Source organism: Eimeria acervulina, genomic scaffold (assembly GCF_000499425.1).
Source record: "Eimeria acervulina Houghton genomic scaffold, Eah_scaff1125, whole genome shotgun sequence".
NCBI lineage: Eukaryota > Apicomplexa > Conoidasida > Eucoccidiorida > Eimeriidae > Eimeria > Eimeria acervulina.
Window position 1 is genome coordinate 1 of NW_013549409.1, and position 8,922 is coordinate 8,922.

At 52.4% G+C, this 8,922-nt stretch overlaps 4 protein-coding genes across 4 annotated transcripts; 2 read left to right on the top strand and 2 right to left on the bottom strand.

The window, feature by feature from the left end:
- Window positions 1–217: 217 nt before the first annotated feature.
- EAH_00055850 (hypothetical protein) lies at window positions 218–851 on the top strand (the record flags this gene model as incomplete). Its single annotated transcript, XM_013393840.1, has 1 exon — window positions 218–851. A coding segment is annotated over one exon (634 nt), but the record flags the coding sequence as incomplete, so codon positions are not given.
- Window positions 852–1,226: 375 nt separating this feature from the next.
- Window positions 1,227–3,112, bottom strand: EAH_00055860 (hypothetical protein, conserved; the record flags this gene model as incomplete). The annotated part of the gene is made up of 6 exons (XM_013393841.1): window positions 1,227–1,423; window positions 1,560–1,677; window positions 1,864–2,156; window positions 2,387–2,852; window positions 2,956–3,036; window positions 3,104–3,112. 6 exons carry the CDS (start codon window positions 3,110–3,112, stop codon window positions 1,227–1,229), a joined length of 1,164 nt encoding a protein of 387 aa, XP_013249295.1.
- A 394-nt stretch (window positions 3,113–3,506) lies between these two features.
- On the top strand, window positions 3,507–4,844 carry EAH_00055870 (hypothetical protein; the record flags this gene model as incomplete). Its single annotated transcript, XM_013393842.1, has 4 exons — window positions 3,507–3,729; window positions 3,870–4,006; window positions 4,232–4,448; window positions 4,798–4,844. 4 exons carry the CDS (start codon window positions 3,507–3,509, stop codon window positions 4,842–4,844), a joined length of 624 nt encoding a protein of 207 aa, XP_013249296.1.
- Window positions 4,845–4,942: 98 nt separating this feature from the next.
- EAH_00055880 (selenocysteine lyase, putative) lies at window positions 4,943–8,634 on the bottom strand (the record flags this gene model as incomplete). The annotated part of the gene is made up of 7 exons (XM_013393843.1): window positions 4,943–5,050; window positions 5,587–5,629; window positions 5,827–6,473; window positions 7,408–7,551; window positions 7,791–8,000; window positions 8,186–8,303; window positions 8,531–8,634. Coding segments are annotated over 7 exons (1,374 nt in total), but the record flags the coding sequence as incomplete, so codon positions are not given.
- Between the last annotated feature and the right edge of the window lie 288 nt (window positions 8,635–8,922).

An 8,922-nucleotide genomic window follows, 5' to 3' on the forward strand; every position in this document is an offset into this window, starting at 1 on the left:
TAACCCTAAACCCTAAACCCTAAACCCTAAACCGTAATAGGCTATAGTAAACCCTAAACCCTCATAACCCTAGTAAACCCTAAACCATAGACACCATAAGATGCGATGTTACTGCGTTCAACTTAAAGAGGCAACGCCCTAATCCTCAGGCAAACCCTAAACCCTAAACCCTAAACCCTAACGTAAACCCTAATATTGTGCATTGCTGGATTGATAGGCTGCAAGCTGGGGAGGCAGCACACGAAGGAGACAGCAGCAACCCAGGAGACAGCAGCAGCAAAGTAGAGGAGAGCAGCAGGGATGACTATAGCAGCAGCAGAAGAGACAGCATCGGCAGAAGAGACAGCAGCAATCCAGGAGACAGCAGCAGCAAACCAGACAGCAACAGCAAACCAGACAGCAGCGATGAGGGAGACAGCAGCAGCAAAGTGGACGGCAGCAGCAGCAAAGGAGATAGCAGCAGCATAAAAAATAGCAGCAGCAAACGCAGCAGCAGCAACAAAGGAGACAGCAGCAGCAACGCAAACAGCAGCAGCAAAGGAGACAGCAGCAGCAACACTTTAGACAGCATTGCCGGAGACAGCAGCAGCAAAGGAGAGAGCAGCAGCAAAGGGGACAGCAGCAACACAGAAGACAGCAGCAGCAAAGTGGACAGCAGCAGCAAAGGAGACAGCAGCAGCGAGGGAGACAGCAGCAGCAAAGGAGACAACAGCAGCAAAGGAGACAGCAGCAGCAAAGGAGACAGCAGCAGCAAAGGAAACAGCAGCAACAGCAAAGGAAACAGCAGCAGCAGCAAAGGAGACAGCAGCAAACAGCAGCAGCGGGGAGTCTTGAAGAAGACAAATAAATAAAAGCCGCAAACCTTACACCTGTCTACGTAATCTACTTCACCAGCCTGCTGCTGCTGCAGCAAGCAGCAGCAGCAGCAGGTGCCGCTGCAGCAAGTAGCAGCAGCAGGTACTGCTGCAGCAAGCAGCAGCAGCAGGTGTAACAGCAGCAGGTGCTGCTGCTGCTGAGAGTAGAAAGGGGGCGCTGCAAAACGCAGTCCTGCCCATAGATACAGCAGCAGCAGCAGCAGCAGCAGCAGCAACAGCAGCAGCACCAGGTGCTGCTGCTTCTGCTGCTGCACCTAACTGTCTGAAGAGCAGCGCATTGCTGCTCCTGTATGGCCGTAAAGGCAAACAATGCTTTCTAGGGTTTAGGGTTTAGGGTTTAGATATTGGAGGTTAATGCCGCCGTCGTCTCTGCTGCAGCAGCTGCTGGTGCAGCAGCTGCTGCTGCAATTCTGCTTCTATTTCATTTATGTCTTGCTGATCTTCCTCCTGCTGCTGCTGTTCCTGCTGCTGCTTGTGCTGTTCGTGCTGCTGCTGCTCTTCCTCCTGCTGCTCGTCTGTCTCCATGGCTTGCAGCAGCGAGAACAGCCCTGCCGCGTAGCACAAGGGTTTAGGGTTTAGGGTTTAGGGTTTAGGGTTAGGATTCGAGGGTTTACAGGCGGTCGTCTGTAGCGTCTTCTACCTCCAAGAGAGGGTCTAGGGTTTAGGGTTTAGGGTTTATCTTACTAGCAGTCTCATCAAGATTACAAAGAGACAAACGCAGCAAAGGAGAGCGCCGCAGCTGCAGCGCAGCAGCAACTTCAGCTCGCAGCAACCCCACCTTCCTCTCCACAGCAGCAAACACCTGCAGCAGCAGCAGCAGCAGCAGCAGCAGCAGCAGTAGTAGTAGTAGTAGTAGTAGTAGGAGCAGCAGCAGTAGGAGCAGCAGCAGCAGCGGAGTTGCTGCAGATAAAAAACAGCAACTCCAAAGGATGGGGGGTTGAGGCTATTCAGAGGGTTTAGGGTTTAGGGTTTAGGGTTTAGGGTTTACGTGGCGCTGCTGCGCTGGGTCTCCGTCTATCGCCAGCTGCACGTCTGCTACTTCATTACCCTTATGAAGCTGCACAGACACAACATCTATGCTTGAGGGAGCAGCAGCAGCAGCATCTGCTGCTGCTGCTGCTGCTGCTGATGCTTCTTCTGCTGCTGCTGTTATGTCGGCTGCGTCCCCATCCTCATCTCCTGCTGCTGCTGCTGCTGCTGCTGCTGCTGCTGCTTCATTCAGAGACAGAGACACCGCCTCACTCTCCCAGCTGTGAGGACCGCTGGGTATAAACCGATGAGCTGCAGCAGCAGCAGCAGCAGCAGCAGCAGCAGAAGCAGCAGCAGCAGAAGCGACGCTTGCAAAAGTAGATGCTACGCTGTCTTTCAGGGTTTAGGGTTTAGGGTTTAGGGTTTGGTGTTAGAAGACAGGGATCAGCCTAAAGGGTTTAGGGTTTACAGTGTATGGACAGATACAATGTGGATACACTTCGTTAGGATTTAGGGTTTAGGGTTTAGGGTTTAGGGTTTACAGTGTCTAGACAGATATCTTTGTAGTATTGTTCTGATGGATTGCTGCAGACGCCCCGATTTAATTTGCTGCTTTTTTGCTGTTGTATACCAGCGGCTGCTGCTGCTGCTCCTGCTGCTGCTCCGCCGCTTGCTGCGGCTGCTGCTGCTGCTGCTGCTGCTGCTGCCGTGCTTGCTGGAGCTGCTGTAGGTGATGCGCTCGCTCAAACTGCTGCTGCTACTGCTGCTTCTGCTGCGAAGAAGGGTGCTTCTCCCCCTACTGCTGCTGCTGCTGCTGCTGCTGCTGCTGCTGCTGCTGGGGCCGACAAGTAGGAAGGCAGCCGCTATTTGCTGCTGGTGTTGCTGCTGCTGCTGCTGCTGCGGCTGCCTGTTGAAGCAAATCCACCTTAACACCGCGGGCCCGAAGCTTCCTGCTGCTGTTGCTCTTGCTGCTGCTGCTGCTGCTGCTGCAGGAGTACTACAGGCGAGCTGACAGGGCAGCAGCAGCAGCAGCAGCAGAAGCAGCAGAAGCAGCAGCAGCTTCGTGTTTGCTGCAGGCATCAAGCCGGTTGGGCTTTGTTGTTGCAGTTACTGTTTCTGTTTCTGTTGCTGTTGCTGCTGCTGCTGCTGCTGCTGCCGACAGGAGACAACAGGTCGAGATACCCATCCGTGTCTGCAAACCCTAAACCCTAAACCCTAAACCCTAAACCCTAAACCCTAAGTTAAGAAGAATTTCCTACAGGAAACATTACAGATAAGCAAATGTCTTCTATGAAGGCCGCTCGCAGCAGGCTTCTAGCCTGAAGGCCTAGGGTTTAGGGTTTAGGGTTTAGGGTTTAGGGTTTAGGGCTGGTTCCAAGGAGAAGACCGGGTCCTTATAGCAAAAATAAGGGTTTAGGGTTTAATGCTATTAGCCGTTTCTTATAAATGAAATACACTCAAACCCTCTAACCTTAAACCCTAAACCCTAAACCCTAAACCCTCCCTCAGGTGGCTCCCTGGGGTCTTCTGTTCCAAACCCTAAACCCTAAGGCGTAAACCCTAAACCCTAAACCCTAAACCCTAAACCCTAGACTGGAAACCCTAAACCCTAAACCCTAAGCTGGAAACCCGCAACTAGTGCAGCAGAGCAGAAAACACCGAATGCCTCTTTATGCAGCAGCAGCAGCAGCAACAGCAGCAGCAACAGCAGCAGCACTAGCAGCAGCAAAAGTAGACCCAGCAGCAGCAGCAGGAACAGCAGTAGCAGAAGCAACAGCAGCAACGCCAACAGCAGCAGCAGCACCACCAGAGGAAGCACCGCAGCAACAAAACCCACAGCAACAACAGCGGCAGCAGCAGCAGCAGCAGAAGCAGGAAGCGTTTTGTTGCTGCGTTTGTTGCTGCAGTGCAGCAGACCCGAGGGAGGTCTCTCGTTTGCTGCTGTAGGAAAGCTGCTGCCGCTAAGCCTTTCTGATTGGGGTGTACGAGCTTTAGGGGGTGCTGCTGCTGCTGCTGTGCTGCCAGCTCTCTCTGCAGCAGCAGCAGCAGCAGAACCTCCTGCTCCTGCTGCTGCTGCTGCTGCTGCTGGCAGCAGGAGACGAGCCCCTTATAAACGAAACAAGAAAGACCCCAGCAGCAAAACGCTTATAGCAGAGGAATCCGTGAGTTGCAGAAACCCTAAACCCTAAACCCTAAACCCTAAACCCTAAAGTTGTGAATCAAACAGGATTTAGGATTTAGGATTTAGGGTTTAGGGTTTAGGGTTACCACATATACCCGATGAATTCATAAGCCGCATAAACAGCAACAAACCCTAGACCTTAACCTCTCGAACCAAACCGGGTTTAGGGTTTAGGGTTTAGGGTTTAGGGTTTGGACGCATTCAGGAGGCAAGAGACGAACACCGCGAGGCGGTGACTTTACGCGTCACGAAGAAGCTGCTGCGCTTCCTGCAGCGACGAGCAGCAGCAGCAGCAGCAGCAGACGGGGCCCCATCCTCCTCCTCCTCCTCAGCAACAGCAACAGCAACAGCAGCAGCAGCAGCAGCAGCAGCAGCAGCAGGTAGTGTTTGTATGTGGGCCTTGGCAATAGACCCGCGAGAGGGTATAGGGTTTTCTTCAACTTGCATGCGTTTGTTTGCTCTCACAACTTTAGTTAGACAAGGAAGCATTCGTCTTTATGCAGATGAAGACGGCATACTCACTGTACAGGTGCTTCAAGGGTTTAGGGTTTAGGGTTTAGGGTTTGGGGTTTGCGGGGTAAGGGGTTGGGGGGCAAGCGACAGCAATAGGAGTACCCGCTGCTTCCAGATACGGAGAGTTTAGGGTTTAGGGTTTAGGGTTAAGGGTTTACGGGGTTCAAGAGCCAGCAAACGCCTGCAGCTTTAAGCTCCTCAAGGGTTTAGGGTTTAGGGTTTAGGGTTTATTGCTGGTGCGGCGTTTGTCTTTCGCAGGCAGCGCCGGCTTCCGCTCCAACACCCAGCAGCAGCAGCAGCAGTAGCAGCAGCAGCAGCACAGCAGCAGCAGCAGCAGTAGCAGCAGCAGCAGCAGTAGTAGTAGCAGCAGCAGCAGCAGCAGCAGCAGCAGCAGCAGCACGAGTCAAGCTATACTGTCTCCTTTTACTATAGAGTTGTGGAGACAGCTGAGAGATGCTTTGGGGCTGCGCCCTACAGACAAACCGCTAGCAGACAGCGAAGAAGAAGAACCCTAACAAACCCTAAACCCTAAACCCTAAACCCTCCTTTCTTGGCCACGGTACCGAACCCGTGCACGCAATCAGACAAACGCTTGAGGGTTTAGGGTTTAGAGGCAGGTAGAGGCAACAGCAAACGCCTAATGAGGGTTTAGGGTTTAGATATTTAACCCTAAATCAGGGTTCAGGGTCTATATATTAAACCCTAAATTAGGGTTTAGAATTTAGAAATTAAACCCCAAATGAGGGTTTAGGGTTCACACATTTTAAACCCTATATCAGGGTTTAGGGTTTAGGTATTAAACCCTAGGTCAGGGTTCAGGGTTTAGACATTAAACCCCAAATGAGGGTTTAGGGTTTAGACATTAAACCCTAAATCAGGGTTTTTTAGGGTTTAGGGTGAGGCAGAGTGAGCGCTTCTTGGGATTGGTGCTGCAGGTACTGCTGCTGCAGGTGCTGCTGCTGCAGGTGCTGCTGCTGCTGGTGTGGTGTCAGCAGCAGCAGCAGCAGCAGCAGCAGCAGCAGCAGCAGAGGGGGCGGATGTGCGTACAGCATCAAGGCGTTTAATCGTTTTTAGCATTGCCGTGTGAAATCTGCACGCAAACCCTAAACCCTAAACCCTAATTCCGGTGCTTCCAGTGTAGGAGTATAAGCAAAACAAGTGTAGCGATGAGAACAGCAACAGCTGCAGCTGCAGCAGCAGCAGCAGCAGCAGCAGCATTGAAGTGTACAGGCACCTCTGTGCAGCAGCAGCAGCAGCAGCAGCAGCAGCATTGAGGTGTATACGCACCTGTGTATATCTTCTTCTGTGTTATAAACAGCTAAAGACGCTCGCAGCGAGCCAGCAACCCCAAACACTTCCTCGTGCAGCGGCTGCGCACAGTGGTGCCCTGCAGCAGCAGCAGCAGCAGCAGCAGCAGCAGCAGAAGCAGCAGAAGCAGCAATAGCCGGAGTAGTAGCAGCAGCAGCAACAGTAGTTGTTGTAGCAGCAGTGGTGATAGCAGCAGCAGCAGCAGTAATAACAGCAGCAGCAACAGCAACAGCAACCGCAGCAGCAACCGCAACCGCAGCAGCAGCAGCAGCAGCAGCAGCAATCGCAGCAGCAGCAGCAGCAGCAGCAAACATGCCTGCTCTGAGGTGTACATGGTGCCACTGGTCAGCACAGAGGGCGACATCAAAAGGAGACAGCCCCTCTATCGTAAAACTGCATATCGGAACTGTCTCCTTTTCTGCTGCTGCTGCTGCTGCTGCTGCTGTTGCACCGCTGCGGTGTTGCTGCCTCTGTTGCTGCTGCCTCTGTTGCAGCAGCTGCTGCTGCTGATTGTGCTGCTGCTGCTGCTGTTTGGTTGAGGGTTTTACTGAAAGAATCGTCGCTCTGGGGATATCTGCTACAGCCTGCAGCAGCGCCTTCGCAAGCAGCTTGTCTGCTGCTGCTACCTGCATGCAAACCCTAAACCCTAAACCCTAAACCCTAAACCTTAATTCAAGTAAACCCTAGAGCCATGTGCACGGCAGGCAGGGAATTCACAAACACCAGCAGTAAACCCTAAACCCTAAACCCTAAACCCCAAACCCTCATTGAATGCACTGCACGCCCGACAAGAAACCCTAATAAACCCTACTAAACCCTAATAAACCCTCATAAACCCTAATAAACCCTCATAAACCCTACTAAACCCTAATAAACCCTCATAAACCCTCATAAACCCTCATAAACCCTAATAAACCCTAATAAACCCTCATAAACCCTAATAAACCCTCATAAACCCTAATAAACCCTAATAAACGCTCCTAAACCCTAATAAACCCTCATAAACCCTCGTAAACCCTCACAAACCCTGATGAAGCCTCACGTTGTGCATGCCGAGTTGTTGAAGGAAGCCGACAGCAGCAGCAAAGCCAACAATCTGCGCTAAGGGCTGCGTACCCGCCTCAAAACGCCAGGGGGGGTCCGTGTAGCTGCTCTCCCTTAAACTCACATGCTGCAGCAGCAGCAGCAGCAGCAGCAGCAGCAGCAGCAGCAGTGATAGCAGTAACAGCAGTGATAGAAGCACCACCAATATCAAAGCCAGCGGCAGCAGCAACAGCAGCAGCAGCACTGGCACAAGCAACAGCAACAGCAATAGCAGCAAAAGGAGCAGCAGCACAAGCAGCAGCATCACCGCCACCACCAGCACAAGCAGCAGCAGCAGCACAAGCAGCAGCAGCAACAGCAGCACAAGCAGCAGCATCAGCAACAGCACAAGCAGCAGCACAAACAGCAGCAGCAGCAGCAGCATCAGCAGCAGCAGCAGCAGCACAAGCAGCAGCAGCAACAGCAGCAGCACAAGCAGCAGCAGCAACAGCAGCAACAGCAGCAGCAGCAGCAGACTTGTATCATTTCTCCTCCGTAGTTATCTGGAGGCATTTGCTGCAGCTTCGTTTTGCTGCCCCAGAGAAAACCGACGCCTGAAGGGCCGTACATCTTGTGGCTGCTGCCGACGAGGAAGTCAGCCCCAAGTGCTGCTGCATGCAGCTGCATGTACACCCCACAAACAGCAGCAGCAACAACAGCAGCAGCAGCAGCAGCAGCAGCAGCAGCAGCACAAGCACAAGCAGCACAGGAAGGAAACAGCAGATAGAGACGGTTTGCTTCTACTTCATGCAGCAACAACACACAAAATGATATCCAAGACTTTAAAAACATATTTATTGTAGGCATTACATTGCCAGGGTTTAGGGTTTAGGGTTTAGGGTTTAGGGTTTAGGGTTTACGGGGAGGTGGGGAAGGGCCTGCGCAGCATCCACTAGGGTTATGATGTTGGGGCTGAGCAGCTTCGCTTGCTGCAGCAGCTGCTGCAGCTGATGCTGCTGCAGCAAGCAGCCTAAGACATTTGAGGTGTATGCAACAGCAAGTACGCGAGTGCGAGGAGACAGCAGAGACAGTGCGCGGTGTATATCCAGCTCATGTGTCTCCTTATTTAGCTGCAAACACAAACCCTAAACCCTAAACCCTAAACCCTAAACCCTAAACCCTAATTTTCTTGCTGCAGCCGCGCACACGCACGCGTCGCGGCTGCACCGCTCTCAACGCCCACATGCACGTAGGAGGGATGTAGGAAACCTAGGGTTTAGGGTTTAGGGTTTAGGGTTTAGGGTTTAGGGTTTACGGGGATAATCTTTAACTTTGCTTTTCTTCTCTTTGCTAGTTGCTGCCAGGGGACGAGGTTTGCATGATGCTCCGCAGCAGAAACACAAATCTCTGATCCCTCTTCAACAAAAGCGTCCCTGAGACAAACCCTAAACCCTAAACCCTAAACCCTAAACCCTAAACCCTAAACCCTTAGTTGTTGGGGTAGTTAGTTTGTGAGAGCCGAGCGGACGCAGGGTTTAGGGTTTAGGGTTTTGCAGCTGTTGAGAGCCGTGCAACACACAGCCGTGCGCCGTGCTCTGCGCTAGACCTCAGGGTTTAGGGTTTAGGGTTTGAGGTTTAGGGCTTAGGGTTTAGGGTTTACCCCCAGGCCCTCGCGACGAGGTTTATGCTCGCTGTCGCTCCTGAGGTAAAAACGATTTCTTCTGCTCTGCCTCCGATGAACTCCGCTATCTTCTCCCTTGCCTTCTGAGCTTCACAAACCCTAAACCCTAAACCCTAAACCCTAAACAGGTGGCACAGGATTACTGCAGGCGGATCTGAAATTGAGTGAGCTCGATGTGAAGAAGGCACAAAGGAGAGAACTTAGGGTTTAGGGTTTAGGGTTTAGGGTTTAGGGTTTAGGGGGTACCTCTACTGCTTCTGTTGCAGCTGCAGCCAGTCGATAGGTTCCGCGGTGTATATTCGCATTCAGGTGTCTGTACACCCCAACTTCAGCCTGCAGCAGCAGCAGCAGCAGCAGCAGCAGCAAATGCA